The 21,346-nt window shown below is 33.2% G+C and overlaps 1 protein-coding gene and 2 long non-coding RNA genes across 3 annotated transcripts; all 3 read left to right on the forward strand.

Annotated features, from left to right (window-relative positions):
- Nucleotides 1-1,130: 1,130 nt before the first annotated feature.
- LOC134282223 (MAM domain-containing glycosylphosphatidylinositol anchor protein 1-like) lies at nt 1,131-20,700 on the forward strand. Its single transcript, XM_062764655.1, has 6 exons — nt 1,131-1,314; nt 1,456-1,522; nt 18,092-18,177; nt 19,848-19,974; nt 20,089-20,267; nt 20,571-20,700. The coding sequence occupies exons 1-6, from the start codon at nt 1,153-1,155 to the stop codon at nt 20,655-20,657; spliced, it is 708 nt and encodes a 235-aa protein (XP_062620639.1). The 5' UTR covers nt 1,131-1,152; the 3' UTR covers nt 20,658-20,700.
- Nucleotides 8,798-11,272, forward strand: LOC134282225 (uncharacterized). Its single transcript, XR_009995245.1, has 3 exons — nt 8,798-8,874; nt 10,264-10,348; nt 11,227-11,272. It is a non-coding gene; the product is annotated as an uncharacterized LOC134282225 (long non-coding RNA).
- On the forward strand, nt 11,287-14,271 carry LOC134282224 (uncharacterized). Its single transcript, XR_009995244.1, has 3 exons — nt 11,287-11,329; nt 13,221-13,371; nt 14,074-14,271. It is a non-coding gene; the product is annotated as an uncharacterized LOC134282224 (long non-coding RNA).
- Nucleotides 20,701-21,346: the final 646 nt, after the last annotated feature.

The following is a 21,346-nucleotide window of genomic DNA, read 5'->3' on the forward strand; positions in this document are numbered from 1 at the left end:
ATGGCTAATTTTCTGATATTTGTAGACGAGGAAATGTCATTCTCGCCGATTTGCAAGAACACAACATCCGGGATAGTGTCAAAACACAAAAGTTCGGAGCGTGAATCACATTTACTCAATTTCAGTCCCCCTTTTCCTCTGAAAATGACTCTAAATTCCTTAGGATCCAAACCAAATCTTTCATCCCTGCTGTATCACAAAATTCCTTCAGTCTTCTGATGTACGAATGTCCGATCACACAAACGTTCAATGCCGACATGGTCTATTGTTTAGCTAACTGTACCCCAACCGGAACCAACTCAAAAGATAGTCAAGCGCATTCACAAAAATGCGTTGCAACAAGCTTACAATTCAGGGATTAAACGTAGGATTCTTTCCTTTTTTACTGTGCCAAATTTTTTTTCTATTACTGATAGCGTCCATAAAGCGAGAATGACCCAGCGCTGACTTAGTTACAGTTACAGACAGCATTAAAACACGTGATTATGATGGACATCTCTGATTGGCTGATTGTCTACGAAGGGGTAAGGTTTGACCATGAAAAATTTGGAGTTGCATAACTAGCTGTCGAAAATGAAAAAATGGGGGAAATTACATAACATGGAACCTGACACTTGCAAGGCCTGAGAGAATTCCAGCAAATGGAGAAAAATCAAAACATTCAGGTTGAACAATAAAATAGACAATCTAATTACTTACATTTAGACAAAAGAAAATAAACAGCATTCAACTCATAAATGAAATTATTTACATAATTGTTGTTTTTGGAATTGTCTTTCAGGATAGCATGCCAACTTACAGGTACCATTCAAATTGCATTGAAAATTTAGCAAAGAAATTGATTTTATTTCTGCATTATTTTCGACCAACATTTTATTTTCAAGATAATAAAAGAACGCAATCAATACGTAATGAATAATAAAACAGCCATTATGTTTCATATAAAATCATGCAAACATTTCTCACTTATTATCACTCATTTAGGAAACCTTCACTATGTCATTCCTGGTAGAGGCAATATTTTTATATTTTCTGTTCTCTTGCAATATGTCTTTGAATGCAGACAAGTGTCATTCTCTGTCATATTTTGGAGGTATTCCTAAAACATTTGATATGTATGTTTTCGAGACAATAACATCTTTTTCTTACTCCATGATGGCAACATGTTCCAGCAAATGTGCAGAAAATCCGAAATGCTTGGCTGTGGACATCTGTGATTCTGACGAAGAAAAGTACTGTAGACTTGTAAAATCCTTAAATTTTACGTCTACATCTACAGACGACTACAAACAAACCTGTAAAAGATACAAAGTGGTAATTATACTTTTACAAAATATATCTATTATAAAATTTGTGCTATGAAATTTAATTAGTTAAAAATCATCTAGCAATTGATCTATTTTTCCCAAATTTTGCTTTGTGTTTACGTTCATGAATATTTGTATATTTTCTCAGGATTCGAGATGTGATGATGATAAATATTTTGACAGAACTCGCAAGCAGTGTTTAATAAAAAGTACATGTACGTATATCTATATAGTTTGCATTATAATCTCAATAATCTAAAAAAAAAAAAGCACGTATAATTTCCATATATAGCTTTTAATCTGTCTTTTCAAATGAAAGTTGAAAGACGAACTCAATCTGATAAGTTAAGAATGCACAAAACAACTTCTGCTATCAAAACGAAATGTTTTTAAATAAAATCAATAATTGATTGATTGATTGTATGTTGCTTTACGTCCCTTTTGCGAATTTTTCACTCAAATAAAAACGTCACCATAAACCAGTGAAACATAACTCGAGAATTTTTCACACATATGAAGACGTTACCGTATGCCGGTGATCGGCTTAAAATTTTGACCTTTACTCGACACTAGGGGTCTATGAGCAGTGAGGGTTCTTTATCGTGCCAACAGCTGCCGTGATACAGGGTCTCTGTTTTTAAGGCCCAATGCGAAAGACCCTCAACTTTCACTTCAAAGTGCCGAGTGCATGGCGAAAGAATAGTTGCTCCCCTTTTTTTATAGACTTAGGTCAGTCGGTGGATTGCCTAAAATTTGAAAATTGCTATGAACACGCGTTTATCAAGTGAATTCAAATCAAAGATGAGACACTTAATATTTAGTGATTTGTAATGTACGTTACCGAGTAGTACTTTCCTTATCATAAACACCTTTTCTAGAAAATAAAAATTGGATTTCTTTGAGGTTAACGATTATAACAAAGTTGAGAAAAGTATTGGTATGAAAATTTCTAGCTGATACATTTAAGTATACTATAACTTATGTGCGGACATGTGTAACAAAGTAATTGTTCAGTGAATAAAATTTATTCAAGGTACAGTACCGACCGCACACAACCTAACAGAAAGCAAACCCAAATCGCACCCCATGTTTGCTCTTTGGGTCCGCTTTGGATTCTCTCGGGATCCGCTATGGCTGATCCCGAGCAAACCTGGAGCGAAACCAAAGCGCACCCGTAACGGACCCCGAGCGAACCCGAATCGGACCCAGAGAGCAAACCCAAATTTGGTAGCTGTCGCAGGACCCGAACGCGCGTTAGGCATTGCTTTACAGAGCTGTCAATCACGATTAGCGATTAACTAATCAGCGCCTCGACCAATCAAAATGGCATATTTATCTGTCGAATGGGATAAAAGCTTCAATGTTGATGTTATTCGATATAAATCCAAACACTGAACTTACAAGCAAATTGTGTTAATGTTCGGTGTAAATCTATTACACTAATTATGATATTATTTTATATTTAGTTATTTTAATTCTCCGGTCTGTATACTATCTTTATATATTGATTTTCTTTTTTTTAATCAAAGCAGTTGATACATTAATTTACATATTTTAATTCTGCAGATAGAATGTTACATGTACAGTTCTATATCTACCCATGTATTTTATTTAGTGTTTTATATTTAAAGTCTATTGAAAAATATATATTGGGTAAAACAGTGCGACGTTTAACTCCGGACACGACATAGTCCGGACTTTTTACTATCATTTCTAATTGTCATGTTCATAAAAATGTTATAGCACCTGGTTGGGATTTCTTAACAGTATCACATATTCTCATGTTGAACTCATAGACATCTCTACTTTAAAAGATATGAAGTCCTAAGTATCAGAATCCCAAGAGAGAATGGTGGGATTTTCAGTCCCCCCAGCTATCCCACCATTCTTCCATGGGAGAAAAATTTCAGATGGGAGAAAAATTCCCATCTGAGATTTTTTAGCAGAATATGTGATACTGCTAAGAACTCCCACCAGGTGCTATAAAATCTTTTTGGACATGACAATAAGAAATGGTAGTAAAAAGTCCGGACTATGTTGTGTCCGAAGTTAAATGTCGCACTGTTGTAAATATATCAGTCAAAGCGAAAATGAAAAAAAGAAGATTTTTACTGAAAAGAGAGGAGAAAAGAAAGAAAAGCTGACAAAATGTATGATTTCACCATCTCAGGCACATTACAAGAATATGAACGTGTCCTAGCTTATTCGATCATTTTATATCCGTTTTCCCAATTTACATGTTCCTTTAAATTATTTAAAATTCACATCAGTATTATTGATCTTCTTAAGTAGGAATGTAAACATTCAATGTACATCGTCCTGAATATCATTTGGGGAAAAAATAGCTGCAGCAGTCTTATAGAAAACAATTCAAGTACAGGGTGGCAAGGACGAGTCATCAGGCTTTATTATTAAAATGTAGTCTAATGATGAGATTTTACAGTAACAGTGTATTGATCTTTTTTGGATCTTGATTTTTCCTGTATTTATCTATATTTAAATATTTAGAAATATTTTTGTTCAAAAATAATTTTAAATTTCATCAATGAGTGTATATGAAGTGGCGGGGAGGGGGATATACTTATATATTCTTATCGGGAGAACAATTACTATTATGTCGCCCCAAACGAAGTCGGGAGCGACATATTGCGATTGTACGCATGTTTTTGTTCTCCAGGCTGTTTCTCAGAGATGGCTGGGACAATCTTCCTGAAACTTTCCCTAAAGGACGATCACTGTTTTTAGTTGTGTTGTGTGGTCATTCAGTTTCAAAATGGCTACCGTATCTATGGAAATCTGTAAAAAGCGACGAATTTTGTCCGAGAATGTTCTCTCTTGTCCCTTTGACATTCGTCGTGAAACTTTATTGATTTAATGATTAGTATCTGTAATTGTGTGTGTTGCATTTAAAAATTGCAAATTGTCAATAGTTGCCATAGAAACATGGGAAAAGTGAAAATTCTTTTTTCTTTGATTTTTAAATCAAAGTACTGAAAGGATTGATACGATTTGATGGTTGTCCAAGCTTAGCTTATGGGTGTTGTTTTAGTGATGAAAAATTGAAAGTCTTGTCCAGTTCGGGGAGAATACGCTATTGCTTGCAATAGCAGACTTTCTAGTTAATTTTGTCATTTAATTTTTTTTCATTCTGATTAAAATCATACTCGATCCATGATTCTGAGCATAATAAAGATCTGATATAATCAATTTTATGTAGAAAAATGTCTGATGAAGATTCATCACGAAATTTCAATGTGTAACTACATGTTCAATAAATGAAATCTATACATATTACGTGTACAGTAGGTTAATTTATAGATGAGACACAGGATGAAAAGCCAGGTTTCCCAAATTTGGAAACCCGATGGAAACATATGGGAATCGTGACATCAGTAGTTTCCATATAGTTTCCATTTTATGGAAACCACATAGTGGTTTCCACATAGATTCCCGACATGGAAACAATCAACCTGTGGTTTCCCGTAAGTTTCCCAAGATAGGAAACCATGGAAACATACCCCGGTGGTTTCCACATAGTTTCCCGACATAGAAACAATCAACCTGTGGTTTCCCGTAAGTTTCCCAGGATAGGAAACCATGGAAACATGCCCCGGTGGTTTCCATGTAGATTCCCGATATGGAAACAACCAACCTGTGGTTTCCCGTAAGTTTCCCAAGATAGGAAACCATGTAAACATGCCTCAGTGGTTTCCATACAGATTCCCGACATGGAAGCCACCAATGTGTAGTTTCCCCCATGTTTCCCAGGCAGGGACACTTTGAAAGTAAATCTCAATACTAACCCACCTACCTTTTATTTTACAAAAAGTTAAATATTTAAATATGTTACCATATTTTTACCAATGATAGAAATATTTCAAAAATGATTACATGCTGTATCAAAATAATTAACTTCAAACAGTTAAAATAACTAGATGTGTATTTCTGTGTGATTAATTTAATATTTCAGCACCGTGAACGCAATTCAATTTTAATTTAATTTTGTTTTACTGAATTCTATTTAATTTAATTCAATTTTGAATTTGATTTATCACATAAGGTTTGGTAAACTCGTATAGAATGCGTGAAGTGGAATAGAAAAAAGTAAGTGCATGCAGTTATGTAGAAATCAATCAGAACCGATCCCACTTTCTTGAAGCTGTCTATGATGAATGTTCCTTTGAAAAAATGGAAGAGCTAAGGAAGGGTACATTTAATGAAATTATTTACAGAAAAGGTTTACTAAAAACTTCGATTAAAAAGTAAATAAAGAAATATGTCAAATTACGATTACTGATTAAGGACAGGTGAGACGTTCCTCAATAAAATAATTAATTTTTTTTCCAGTATTTTGCAACTGACATTGAAGAATTATTTTTACATAATTACATGTATTCACAAGACATCAAGGTACCTTACTAGGCATTTGTGTTAGATACCAGAGGTTGGCATTTCTTTTATATCGGGGTAATCCGTCAGGAAAAAAAATACTTCAGTTGGTTTGTCAAAATGACATTTTTAGTGTTTCAAGTTTTTAAATACAAGTTTAGAAAGTGATAAAGATTTTGTTTTAATATGAATTAATATATTAATATAAACTGGTCAGATAAGAATCATTCATCGAATTGGCTGGGGGTTGAGTATTATCATACTAGTATTTTACTATTAATAGTGAATATTGTTTTTTTTTTAAATTTATTAAATTATTATTTTTATTATTGGGAGTGGGTGCGTTGCTTTTCATTTTTTCCTTGAGAAGGCCCCCTCCCCCCCAAAAAAAAAACGCTTTTGAAAAAGTCACTATGGTCGGCCTGTGTAATTAGGGACACCTGTCCTCACGTGCCATTTCAGGTGGAGACACGTGCCGCAAAGACACCTGTCACTGTGTATTTTTTGTATATTCTATGTGAATTGAGACGGTTTTGTACCTAAAGGGAACAATGGGCTGTCGTCGAGCATGTACACACACAGTCTCCTACCGAAAATTCTTTTAAATTAAGATGATGATTCGTGTTCCTTTTATCATTTAAAAAATTGTATATTCCATAAATAAAGTTATACAAGAGAACATATTTATAAAATAACCTACATTTAAGAAGTTCAATGAAAGAACAAACTATTTAGAATTTTTATTTCAATTTTCATTACTGATTTAAAATAAAACTATCCTCTTTAGAAATTAAATAATTTTCTATAGGTATTGAATAGATCTTAATTCTCGTCGTGTATAATTATATTAAATCAGAATGACGTTAATAGATCAATGTGAAATCAAAACTGTATTTAATATTGTTGATGGGTTTTTTGTGTGAAATTTGTAATCTAACGTACTACAAAGACATTGATTAGATAAATGTTTATAATATAATTCATCACATAAAACGGTTGTTTTTTTTTTTTTTTTGTTTAAATATGTACGCAGATCCCCGTGTAGTAAACGCCTGCACTTTTCGCATGAAATTAGAATGTAGGGTACATTATATTTAACAAACTTTAAAATTTTCAGATATTTTTTTTTCTCCAAAGGCCATTGCTCTAGATAAAGGAAAGTCTATAATATTTTGCATGATTTTGTTTTCCTTAAGAACAATGGATTTTAAAGTAGTGCATGCTAAGGCAATCTATTAAAATAATTAATTGTATAATTAATTCATTGTATAATTGTCACGATTGTATTTTTGTGCATTTTTTGTTGATTTCATTCTATAAAGGTATAAAGTTTGTCAATACTTCAACAAACATTTCTTTATCTATGTTGTACACTACTTTATTTTTATTCGCCGACATGCTACTCTTTAAAAAAAAAAAACTTGCGTGACTAATAGACTTGATCTTCAGGCCTGTAGGAAAGTAATTTCCCTTAGAGTAATAAACTAACCGGGATTTTATTTTTACTAGTATACCTTACCAGATTTCTTAACGAAAAAAAAAAACCATTAAAGAATACAGGGCGGGACCAGCAGCTAAAGCTGTATGCATAAGTGCAGCCCTGCACATCAACGAGTATAGATGACTTTCGACATAATCTTTCCCATGACTTCACTTATACCAATCACGACTAAAATACTGAATTAAAATACTGTTATATGTTCCTGCCTTTGATAAGATGTTAGTTTTGTTCCACCTAGAGATATAACTCTCCTAAGAAAAAAGGTTTTCAACATATTCTGATTCATTTTTAAGACAATTTTACGTGTTAAAATGATGTGTGAATTTTTTTTTAGCTAAAAGCCAAGGAGTTTAAAGTACAATGTACATGTAGCAATTAGAGAAAAGTCTAGCAGGTCCACCAGTAATATTGATAGCAGGCTCAAAATCTAATTAAACCCCGAAAAGGAGGGAGTTCAATTAGTAATTTAACCCCCCCCCCTAAAAAAAAACACAACAATTTATTAGCAATGAATTATTAATCACCGAACTTTTCAATCATCACTATTGAAATAAAAAAAAACTGTTCTTGATAATCATATTATAATTGTAGCTCATTTTCATGCCTTTTAGGATTCCTGTGGAAAGTTCACAATAAAAAAAATGTGCCTTTAAAAATTTAACATCTGTTAGTGTGACATTATAAATTCATAATCATACATGTAACAGTTAAAAGAAGCGGGGAGAGGGGGGGGGGTACTTTCAGCAAGGACGGCAACTAAAAACAACCAAGCCCCGAAACCCATATCCCGAAGGCAAATAAGTTGAGGTGTCGAGCAAGAATTTTTTTCTGCTCTTGCCTCATGTATTTAACCGTTTTTTTTTCTAAATATACTAGGCCTACACATCATATCGGCAAAAATATTTAGGAGCCCCTCTTTTTATTCCACGAAAAGGGGAAAACTTAATTAAATTCTAATATAAGATCTCAACAGTTTATATTTCCCATCCTGCATCGCTCTGTAGGCGCTTTATTTCATTGGTCAATTTCCCGAGGCGCCATTTTTGGAGGATCGAGAAGGACGAAGACGAAGGTGTAAGCAGCTGGTAAATGTGAAAAGTAAAGATGGTTTCACCACCCAGTGTCTTTAAGACTGTGATAAATGCAATGGCCAACTATGAAGGATTAGTGTACGTATATTTTTGTTAACTTTTTACGGTAAATAGTTGTAATATTTGGCAACAACAAATCTTCACTATCGGAGGCAACTTTTACTCTGACGCCATTTTGAAAAGTTGGATACCTAAGTTCTAAATTGTTAAGTGTATATATTGCAGAGAGAAAGAGAGAGAAAAAAAATTTGAGACAATGATTTAGCATAACTTACATTATGGAGGCCCCAAAGGCACCGTGCATGTGCATGCTGTATGTTGTAAAATGGCAACGTTTCGCCTTTTATCATGTTTATTAAAATGTATGCTTCATATGTATGTTCTCTCTCTATATATAAATGAATACTTTTCGGAATTAAAAAAAAAATATTTTTAACCCCGCTCAAATTATCCGGATGATAATAGTTTCACCGAGCATGGTTTTGTAGTTAAATTCAGACCGTAGAATATCCGGTTTGAATACATGTGTTTTCTGACTTTTCGGATAGCCAACTCTTGTTTTTTGGAACTTACGACTTATGGCAAGGTATAAATGAAATATTTTTGGTTCAAAACTTTGATGAAAGCATCGATATTTTTACAAAAAGTGTCTTCATTCTCAGCTTATCCGATTATTCATGAAGGATATCCTCATCAGAACAGTTGGAATAGATTGTAGGGAATAGCATAACCTTAATCATATGCATGACGATGATATTGAGGAAAAATATACATAAAAAAGTGAATGTAGGTGAAAGCCTGTCCACTTTTCTGAAGAGATTAGGTTTGTTTTATTGTTTATTGAAATAGTTTACTGCTCAAAAGATTTTTTTTGTAATGTCTAATCTGTTGAGATGAAGATGTAAAAAAAGAAAAGCCTAATAGTGAATTAATATTTATAGTATGTCAAGAAATGCAAATGAATCATCAGCTTGAATTATCAGTTTTTTCACAATTATTGACCTGAGTAGGACAATGTATAGCGAATAATACATAATCTTTTCCATATCACATCCTAGCCCGATACACCAATATCAGCCAGAGGGACAGAGGCCCTAGGGCTGATATTGGTCAAAGGTCTGATACAGGATGTGATGTGGAAAAGGGTATGTTTCATTATGTTTATTACAAACTTGGTAATAAAATACAGAACACTTCAAGTTGAGAAGATCAAGAAAATAAGTAAATAATCATGCACAATAAAACTAATTACATACATGTACACAGTATTGTCTTACTGAACAGATTTAGCTGTCATTAGGTCAAAATTGATCCCTCGAAGTCAAAATGCAGTCCCGCTGTGCTGTGAATTTTACCCTTGATACCTTGAAGTGGCTGTGTGTATACCAAGTTATAATGTTCAAACTTTTGCCATAACTGTATATCTGTGTGTCTGTCTGAGTGTCTGTGGTCAACTTAAACCTTCACCATAACTTTAGTACTTACTACTATACGAGATAGTGGCTTCATATTTAGTATGCATACTCCACTAATGAAGTGCTTTCAAATGGCAACAAGGACAATGATTATGTGATCTTGACAGTGACCTGTAACAGTATGCTAAAAAAATTGCATTTTCGAACTTTGTTGCTGTGTTTCACAAGCGCTTCTTGTTTTTAGCTCTACTTGTCAGAAACCAGAAGAGCTTATGCGATAGTAATGCGTCCGTCCATCTGTCTAGCTGTCCGTCCGTCTGTCTGCAAACACTACTCCTCCTTAAATTTTAGTCTGATTTCAGTATAACTTGACACACAAGTAGACTGTACTAAGATACATAATTCTGTGCATCAGTTTTTGATAAGTACAAACCAGTAGAGCTACAGTCTTGACAGAGACTTCTGGTTATTTTTTCTTCCATCCCAGTTGTTGCTAATGCTATTACATAGTTAGTTTAAATTAGAATGCAATAGTACCTGGACATAATTTATCATTTCAGAGAGAAGAAAACTGTGTGACTTTAAAAGAAAACCAGTGAGATAAAATTATAGAAAATGTATCATGATTCAGGATGTGGTCATTTGGTAAGTGGTAATTCATTCATGATTAGTATGTATATGACAATTGCCTGAAAAAAAAAGATTCTAAATTTTATTTAAATACTGAACTGTGGTATATCAGCTGTGAGCTACAAGAAGTTTTATGTAAAAGCTAGGGCTGAAACAATTTGCCCCCTCCATGTTATGTTTGTATTGCTATGATTGACATACAATCAGTTCTCTAATACACACACTTCAATAAAACTTTGTCGTCTTGAACCTGAATTGAACAGGAAAAAACTCTGAGATCTCTACAAAAATTTGAATGAAAAAAAGGAAATGCTTATTAACTGATTTCTTGCTGGTCAGTATTTTGATTACTTAAAGGAAGCTCTAAAAACTGCACACTAAAGAGTTCTACTTTAATATCAGGTTGTTTTATGAAGTTAAAGTGATCTGCCCATAGATTAAGATTATGAAAAATGTTATTTTACAGTCAGATTATTTTTAATAGATTAAATTATTTTTAGCATTATTAAAAAAAAAAAAGGAAATTAATTATTTTCTTAAATTTTCCAATGTAAGTAAACAGCAATGATTTCTGCTTACAGTCATAGTCCATTGTCTTTGAAAATTTCTTGGGGAAATGAGGCACATACTATATGTTCTAAATGAATAAAAAAGGCTCATTATGCACATATTTATGTGAAATATGATAGATTTTTTTTCTCTTCAAGGAATAATTTCTGCAAGTCACTAAGTTTTTAGAGTTTCCTTTATTTTATAGATATTCAATGAAATTATTTGAAGTATTAAATTTTGGTAAATTTTATGAAACTAAAAGGTTATATGGATGAAAAAACAGCATGCGTCACGTGTATGACAATCAGGGCTTAAATTTTTAATGTCTTTTAATTTTTCAGTGACATTAAAACAGGAATTGTCATCACCAATAGACGAATTTCACATTCCTAAGAATTATCTCCTGTTGTCGGTGTAATGCTCATTTTCCCCACTTTGTCCTTTGTAAGTTATCTGTTAATATTTTCAATCTTCAAAAATATTGGACAATTACGATCTGTATCTGTATTGCCAGAGTATGGGGGCAACATGCAAGTCATAATGATAATGTTCATACAAATTTTATTTCTAAGATATTGTCCCTCAAAGTTGATACGGTTAAAGAGGGAAAACAGCGTCTTAAGCAGGTTGACCCCACATAGACCCTGCGAAGGGGAATAACTTTTGTAAATGTGAAAGTCCTTTGTGGTATATCATATAGATCTAAAACTGACTGAATTTTGATCAGCCAATTCATGAACATGATGAATGGATGTAAATAATGTTGGTCAATATATGTAAAAAAAATTAAATTACTTGTTTATATATACATTTGTGGTATCTCTCCCATTGAAGTTTATAAACTTGTTATTGTCCCCCGCTTTCGCGAAAGCGAGGGGATATTAAATCTCATTCGTCTGTCCGTCAGTCTGTCAGTCGGTCAGTCTGTCAGTCTGTCCGTCACAAAAACTTTAACCTTGCCCATAACTTTTGATTTAGTGGAGCTATGACTTTCATATTTCACATGTGTATTCCTTAATTGTGACAAGACCTTTTCTTCGGTACCACCAAATCTGACCAATTGACCTTGGAGTTTGAAACACTTTTACACAAAAGTTCCAAACTTTTACTTTGGCCATAACTTTTGAAAAGTAGGTACTAGGACTTTCATATTTCACATATTTATTGTTCGTGGCAACATCTTTCACTGGATAACAACAACCTTGACCTTTTGAACTTGACCTTGGAGATTTACGTACTTATGAAAAAACTTTATTTTTGACCATAACTTTTGAACAGTGAGGACTAAGGCTTTCGTACTTCACATATGTAATCCTTGTGAGAAGACCTTTGATTGGATACCAACAACTTTTACCCTTTGACCTTGACCTTGGAGTTTTAACTACTTTTTAAAATAATTAACCTTGGTCACAACTTTTAAACAGTGGATACTAGGACTTTTATATTTCACATATGTATTCCTTGTGGCAAGTCATTTCATTGGATACCAACAACCTTGACCTTTTGACCTTGACTTTGGAGATTTACGTACTTATGAAAAAACTTTAACCTTGACCATAACTTTTGAACGGTGAGGGCTAGGGCTTTCGTACTTCACATATGTAATTATTTTGAGAAGACCTTTGATCTTTTTCCCTTTGACTTTGACATTGGAGTTTTCAACAACTTTTTTAAAAAACTTAACTTTTGTCCCAAGTTTTGAACGGTAGATACTAGGATTTTTATATTTCACATATGTATTTTTTGTGGCAAGTCATTTCATTGGATATCAACAGCATTGACCTTTTGACCTTGTCCTTAAAGATTTATGAAAAAACTTTAACCTTGACCATAACTTTTGAACAGTAAGGGCTAGAGCTTTCATACTTCACATATGTTATTCTTGTGAGAAAACCTTTCATTGGATATCAACAACTTTGACCCTTTGATCTTGACCTTGAAGTTGACCTACTTTAAATTTTTTTTTTACTTTTCCATAACTTTTTAACGGTCAGGATTAGGGTTTTCATCCTTCAAAAAAAAAATCAACTTCAATGTTTCTTTCTAAATAAATGACATATGATAAGATGTTCATATTACACACAATATGTTATAAAAAATAACTTCTCACCCACAAAGACACCGAAAGCGGGGGACCCCAATTCTTTGAATTTGCTTGTTTATTTCTTAAATAAACTGAGCGTACATGCAATACCGGTATAAAATTACTCATAAGACACATGTATACTTAAACCATGATAAAATCATATGTGTCCAATGCAGCATATGATAAATCATTAACATACAAGTACATGTGTATATATACTGTAAAACATATATATTGCATTATTTTTAGGTCCTGTTCTGTGGATGCCCTTAGACAGTGTCTACCCATCACTCCATCTGAAATCACTCGTTCTGTGCATATTTCTCTCTCAAACTTAAACTACAGAGAGCCTGTGGATAGAGGATGAAGAGTGACCTTGGACTAATTTTCTAGGTCAAAGGTCAGTATCAAAATCTACTGTATATCTTTTTTTAAAATCGTAGTCCAAAGTGTATTTCTCCCCTGGTGTAATCTAGCTTTTGTGCAATGAGGTGGAGGGTCTGCAATGATCTTCAACCAATTTCTAGGTCGAATATCAAAATTAAAAAAAAAAATCTCTCCCTAATATTTTTGTTATTATAAAGGGTACTGTATACAGGGAAATTTTCGCCCCCGTTTTATTTTCGCCCCTTTCGTCCTACCCTCATTTGGGCCAATTTAAAACGGGGCGAGTTCAAAGAATACAGTAATATTTCGTTAACAATAACTATGACTGGGCGAATTTAAAACGGGACAAAATTGTTCGCAAGTGTGAAAGGGCGAAAATAAGACGGGGCGAAAATAACCCTGTATACAGTATGTTTTCTCTCAAACTAATCAAACTTAAAGCAGGGTTCTTAGTATGAGATACATGTAGTAATATATTCTCAATGACATAATAAGGCTGAAAACATTATTTATATTATGTTATTTTTTTCACTTATCATAAAGTATTAAATATTAAAGAGATACATTAAATGCTGAAATCATATGTATCATGGTCATGGAAAGTAATTATTGATATTGGTATATTAAAGGACATTGACTGATCTTTCAGATTTCTAAGTTATATTCAAGCATTATAATTCTGACATCATATAATAATTTTGTATGAATATTGCAGATCATAGGTGATGTGAAGAAAACCAGGAAACTGATGTTGAAAGAAGTACTTAATGACCCTTATGAATGAACTTAAATGTGAAAGACTGTTCCATTGTTTATCTAAGATATATGAATTTATTTAATATTTTGATATCATTGAAAAATTCAGTTACAGTTTTTGTACATCAAATGAATTATTAAACATATAAAATGGTAATGCTTTTTTCTTTTACATGTAATAAATTTTTTTGATAGATTTTTAAAAGAATACGCATTATTTCACATTGCTTCCTTTAGAAAAGTTGGGGAATCTTGAAGTTTCCCAGTAATTTCCACCAGGAATGAGACTCCAGATAATTCCACCAAGTTTCCGCCACACAGAAAGTGCTACACAAGTTCCATATAGTTTCCTGAGTCAAGGAAACTTCAGGAATCATAAGGTTTCACGAGCTTCCATGTAGTTTCCCATAAAAGAAAACCTTAAGATTCCATCAAGTTTCCATTCCACGGAAACCACTACGCTCATATTCCATATGGTTTCCTGAGTCAAGGAAACTTTAGGAATCGTGAGGTTTCCCGAGCTTCCATGTAGTTTCCCGTATAAGGAAACCTAAAGATTCCATCAAGTTTCCATTCCACGGAAACCCCCTACGCTCCGATTCCATATGGTTTCCTGAGTCAAGGAAACTTTAGGAATCATGAGGTTTCCCGAGCTTCCATGTAGTTTCCCGTAAAAGGAAACCTAAAGATTCCACCAAGTTTCCATTCCACGGAAACCCCCTACGCTCCGATTCCATCAAGTTTCCTGATTCTGGAAACCAGTGGAATCTTCAGGTTTCCCATTACGGGAAACTACATGGATGTTCGGGAAACTTCAGGTTTACAGAGGTTTCCGTGGTTCGGGATACCTTATGGAATCGGAGCGTACGGGGTTTCCGTGTCACGGAAACTTGGCGGAATAACCTAGCATCCGCTACGGAAACCACTGGGAAACATGATGTAAACTTGAGGTTTCCATGTGGTTTCCATAAAGTTTCCCATGATGGGAAACCACTTTTTTCACCCAGTGAGATAGCATAATTCATGTGTTTGAATGCCGAAGAAAAAAATGCCTAATAACCCGCTATTTTATAACTTAGAATTTCTTGGAATCAGAATTCCGAAATTGGAGAAAGCAAGGAAATCAATAATAAATTTACGTCCAATGTACATTTGAAGTTTGGAAAATTTATCAATGTTCTCCATAATGCCACTGTATACATGTATAGTGTACATGTCAAAGAGACCGTTTCAGCACATTTGGTTATATTCTTTCACCTTTCTACCCAGAAGACCCTAGATAAACTGATTCACATAAACAGAATAAAGTATGCAGATGTACGTGCACCTACGCCTAGAAACTTTCAGATTGCACGTTCAATCTACAAGGACCAAGCGGTTCAGATTTCTAGCATGAACCAGAAACACGTTGAGCTTAGTTCTTACCAAACAATGACTGACTCTGCTCTGCCAGAGTATAAAAAATCCACTTCTCGGGAGTCACATTCTGTGTCATCCACATAGTCGGAATCATCCGTCCATTCGTCAGCGGATCCCTACCCTACACCAACTGGGTTGCCTCGTCCACGACGCACAATACGGAAACACATTCGTTCGCAGGAAAACTGTGTCAATCCCAGTGGCATTTCGTCAACAGATGTTTGTTCTCCGACCATTCTCCACAAGCTTAAACGCACTCTAGTCAAAAGATTTTCTGGTCCTAATTTAGAATACCTTGTTCACTTTGTCGGGGAACCCTCACAAAAGGCCACTTGGGTTAAATGCGAGGATTTCAATGACACTGCGAGAAATATAGTGAAATCCCACTAATTGAAAATCTGTTGTTTGTACGGAAGCGTATTTGTTCCAGTTAACACTTTATATTTTTTTTTAATTTCTACACTTTAATCTGTAAATTTTACACTTTAATCTGTAAAATTGACACATTAACCTGTAAATTTTACACTTTAACGTGTAAATTTACACTTTAACGTGTAAATTTACACTTTAACGTGTAAATTTACACTTTAACCTGTAAAATTAATACTTAAATCTGTAAATTTTATAATTTGATCTGTCAATTTTACACTTTAATCTGTAAAATTTACACTTAAATCTGTAAATTTTACACTTTAATCTGTAAAAATCAACACATTAATCAGTAAATTTTTCACTTTTATCTGTAAATTTTAAACTTTAAACTGTAAAATTTACATTTCAATCTGTCAATTTTACACTTTAATCTGTAAAATTTAGACTTTTTTCTGGGTCCACTTCGGGTTCGCTCTGGTGTTAGGTTGTGTCTGGTCTGTACTGTTATTTGCACTTGGGGAATATCTTTCAGTACGTGAAAAAAGGAATTGTTACCGGTAGTAATTTATTACACGTTTTATGTACGCGAGTGTGGATTCTCATTACTAGACTACTATTTTCTCAGTTTTGCTCTATTTGAAAAGAGCACGAATTGAGTTTTCATGCATATCCTTAGGGTTTTCTCAAACGTGACAGTACTTAGAAAAACTTAATAGTAAGAGCTGAGAGTAAAGTGAAAAAAAAAATACAGGACACAATATTCCTTACTTCCCATCTATCTTCTGCTCAGTAAATCACCTTGCACATATATTTATCTTCGTTATCTTTTTTGGAGGATGGTGGGGGGTGGTGGTGCAAAGCTCTTACTATATTGTTTACTTGAAGAACACAAAATAAAAAAAATATATAAAAGCAAAACTTTTCGTCACTTTTCTGAAATCATGACAAATAATTTTTTCCACATCTGAACTTTGATTTGTAGTAGTAGTACGTGAGAACAAAAACCACCTAGTGCTTGCCTTGCAAATTATTTATTTTCGAAGCATAGAGTGCCGTGTTGAAAATCAGATCTTTGGATTTTCTCTACCTGTTTCTACAAACTTCTTATCAGAATTATTGAAAATATTATTTAATACATACTGCAGTAAGAAATTTTCCTTTTTTTATTTGAATATTTGTCCTTTGGAGTTAGGGGGGTCAGACCTGATATTTATAGCTAAATAATTTAATTTTCGTTGTAATGCGTCATTTGATTGGATAAAAAAATAATATAAATCGTATAATCTGGAATGCCTACGTAACAATGAACTTGCGTCAAAATCGTATCAATCCGCTTGACTTTACGTTTAAAATATGAACAATTTGAAGGCTTCGCGGTTAATGTAGCGTAAACTGTCCCAACCCAGGTTATACAGTATAATTTGGATTCCTATTTAATTCATTCCTTAAATGTCCTGTGTCTGGCTCACATTAGTAATGAGGTAGCAATAGGCAGAATTTGTATCCCTTTCTCTCCTGCCAAGGGCTTTATTACTCTCATTGCGACATTTTTGGACCGTCATTTAACAGGTAATACCTTTTCAAAAAGCTTGCCTGACTAATGCCATCAATATCTATTAGAACCTAAAAGCATGATAAGTTATAAACGTTTACATGGGGGTTAAATTATTTCACCAGAACAAATTATGAGGATGCTGCGCAAAACATTTTGCATTCATTTAAAGTTTTCTGCTACTCACCAGAAAACGAAAAAGTTTTATATAAAACGTATATATTGTTTGTATCTCAAATAAAAAATGGAATGTACGGTACATGTACATGAACGTGAATAACATTTGAACTATGAGTATAATGTACATGTATATAGTTAAACTTAATATAACATGATATTGATGAGTTTTAAGAATAGTTTTGTTCTTTTTTTCTCGTTTGTTGTATGGAGACACCACCACTTGCTGTGGAAAGCTATAAATACTTTGAACTTAAGGCCAATGAACAGTTATTGTTTTCACTAACACGTATTATAAGCTCATGTGCATATAATTGTCTATAACTAGCTTAACTTTGCTGCAATGCTTAGTTCATTCGTATTTGCTAGAGATATTTTATATTTTGGAATATACATGTACTACGAAAAGATAAAATTTCACTGATCACAATTTTATTCTGGTTATTATTAACAACAGATCTGTGTGATTTTGAGACGAGTCTAGAATCTTCATGTTTTCTGACAGAAACAAACAGAGATATCTTCAACTGGACTAGACACTCAGTATGTACAGTATTTGTACCTAACAGTTTGTATGAAACAAGTCGCATAAAATTACACCCAATATGAAAAGTTATATTTGTTAAATTCGTTATAACAAACATAGAACTTTAAAAAATTTGACTTTAAAGGAGGTTGTTAAAATCCATTTAACTGTTAATTGTATGATCAGTATTTTGAAGCACATTAAAGCATTTTTATCTAGTTTGGTTTATGTTTGTTCAAATCATGACTCCTGGATCGGAGGTAAGATGGTATCAGAACATGCGAACTAGCATAGATATTCTTTATTTATTTTTTCGTACTATATATTAAAAAGTCCATATAAATACATATATATATATATATATATATATATAATATAAAAAATATATCATATTGCAAGAATCCTCGTAGAAGTACAATGTAGTTCAGATTCACATTTCTGTAGAAAAGAGCCCTTGAGAATAGCTTGAGGGTCACAAAAAACACAAATGGATCACACATTTTCAAAATAGATTGCAATAAAACTGTTTTTAAAACTAGCAAAACAATCTTTAACCAGATTAATGAGCAAAAAACGCTTTCGTTTTATTAATTCATTATCAAAGATCTATATATGATAAACTATTTCGCCAACACGACCAGTGTGAAGTATAATACATTATTGACTGGGTACATGTATGAGGGCAACATATGATTTGTTGGACCTTAAAGTAAAAATGTCGCCCGAGGCCGCAGGACCTGAAGGCGAAAATGTTGCCCGAGGCCGCAGGCCAAGGGCAACATTTTCACCTTCACGTCCAACAAATCATATGTTGTCCGAACCCCAGTCTATAACTGTTTTGTTATACCCTTCAGTGCTCACTTAAGATTTAATCAATATACGCTATATTATTAATTACTTTATATGGGAAATTATGGCTTAATCTTTAAATGTAAAACAATAGCTGAGAAAGAATAAAATTGATTATATTGTTATTATATCACAAAAATTATTTATCACAAAACATTATTACTCTTCCCTTCTTCCTTACCTTGCTGGTAGCAATTATACCTCTTGTAACTCTTAACTTCGGCTATTTCTGTGTCGCCGATATCGAACGATGATTAATTACTTTTGACGTAGCAGTAACGTTACTCTAGTGCAAATGTCTAAGTACCGATACTGTATGGATGGATAAATAAATTCCGGCTGATCTCATTTAACCTGGGGGGGGGGGGAGGGGGGGTCACAAAAAGGAGGTGAATGATGGCATATAGTAAAAGGATAGAGTTTTGATAACAATGCATATTGTGAGATGAACTCAAATATGCGGTATTATCTCTAGCTTTTAATTATGATACTGAAATTACATGTAAGATGGAATAAGTTGAAGAATCAGAGGGCCATGAGGAGAGTATTTATATCTAAAAATCCCGTTGGTATATGAGGAATCAAATTATAGCTCCCATAAAGCAGTTTTCCTATCAACCAAATACGGCTTTATTATTTTTTTTACAAAGAGGCATATAAAAAGCAAAAGAACAACTGATAAAAAGTAGATTGATTTGACTCAGGTGAACGTTGTGGCATACATACTTTTTTCTAGCAAGCACTGAATTAACTTTCTGTAATGTGTACATCATTTATTAATGTCATGTTTCGAGAAATCTTGAATCGTAAAAGAACTAATTCACATTGAAATTCAAAGGGTATCACACTCTCTTATTCCACTGGTCCTGAAGCTGCAAAATCCGGCACCTACTACATGTACATAGAGGCAACCAATCAAAATTTTGGGGATCACGCACAATTGGTCAGCAACATAGTTTTTGAAGGTAAGTTTTCAGAAATAGAGAAATTGATTTCAACTGAGTTGTAACGGACACACAAATACATTTGTCTGATTGTTGCTGTTTTTGCCTTATTTCTGATTATTAATTTATATATAGATAAGACATACTGTCTTTCGATGTACTACCACATGTACGGATCAACGACCGGAACTCTGAAGATTCAGACCAGGACCGGAAATGACACGGTGGTGACTCATTGGGAAAAGTCAGGTGACCAGGGAAACCAATGGTACAGCATTGATAAACTTAATCTCCCTCTGAATAACAACACTGAGGTAAATTAATTTCATTAGAAATATTTATTTAATCCTTCAAGCTAATATTTTAGTTCATTTAAAGTTTGACTTCATATTTTCATACAAACAAAAAGCTATGCTGTATTAGCTGTCAACTATATAAAGTATACGTTTACATGGGAGGCACAATCGTTTGATGAAAATTGATAATCAATGCGGGAATTCAGTGACACACTAAGTATGGTTAAACTTATTTTCTTCTTTATTTATGAGCATACAAGTGGTAATATTTTTCATTTATTAATTATCTTTGAAAAAACTGTGATTATTTATATATTTCAGATAATCATTGAGGGCATCCGTGGACAAAGTTTCGAAAGTGATATCTCTGTTGACTACATAATGCTGAGGCCATTTCCTTGTGTCTAAAGACTTTCAATGCTTTCAACGTTCTAGAACTAAATTCTTATGAATGATTAGTAGTAGTTCTCAAGTAGTTCTAAAATGATGTATAATACTTTTTTTGGATTTGACTTCAAATGGTCTTCTCTTCTTTGTAATTATGTTCATTAAACTTTCCTGTTAGGCATGGTCACTAGCTTGCAGATATTACTTGTCCATAGCTAGGGAGAGCTCTTCGTAAATTTTATACACATAATGAATTGGAATTGCAATATGCAATCATCCTTAAAATAAGCATTGTAATTTTTATTCGGTATTGTTATATTCTATTCCAATATTTGACATTCATAGAGCTGAAGAATGCATCAGTGAATCGGAAAAATATACCAGAAGTAATCAAACTCAAAATTTTATTTAATGAGAAAAAAAAATCGAGAGCTGAGCACATTTTTGAAATTTTTATCAAACTCACAGTTCAATACAGATTATTTTATTGCACTACTTAGTTGTTTTGATAATAGCTGAAGGGTTTCTGTTATCAACAGGATGAAAAAATAAAAAGGGATTCCTTTTTGAAATAACTATCATAATTCGAAAATGAAAAGTTTTACAACAGGCATCAATGAAATACCACCTGACTATTTACATGTACATTCAGTTAAATAAATTTTAAGAAAATTATCTGTTATTTAGAATTCCTAAATGAATATGACTTT

This window comes from Saccostrea cucullata, unplaced genomic scaffold, assembly GCF_032062105.1.
Source record: "Saccostrea cucullata isolate Sc308-1 unplaced genomic scaffold, CSIRO_AGI_Scuc_v1 ctg5765, whole genome shotgun sequence".
In the NCBI taxonomy this organism is placed as follows: domain Eukaryota; kingdom Metazoa; phylum Mollusca; class Bivalvia; order Ostreida; family Ostreidae; genus Saccostrea; species Saccostrea cuccullata.

What these genes read in the sequence shown, in the direction of transcription:
- LOC134282223 (XM_062764655.1), top strand. Translation starts at nt 1,153, where the DNA reads ATGATGGCAACATGTTCCAGCAAATGTGCAGAAAATCCGAAATGCTTG. An exon ending in GTGTTTAATAAAAAGTACAT is followed by an intron (nt 1,523 to 18,091) that starts GTACGTATATCT and finishes TATTAACAACAG; the next exon opens with ATCTGTGTGATTTTGAGACG. An exon ending in CAGCAACATAGTTTTTGAAG is followed by an intron (nt 19,975 to 20,088) that starts GTAAGTTTTCAG and finishes ATTTATATATAG; the next exon opens with ATAAGACATACTGTCTTTCG.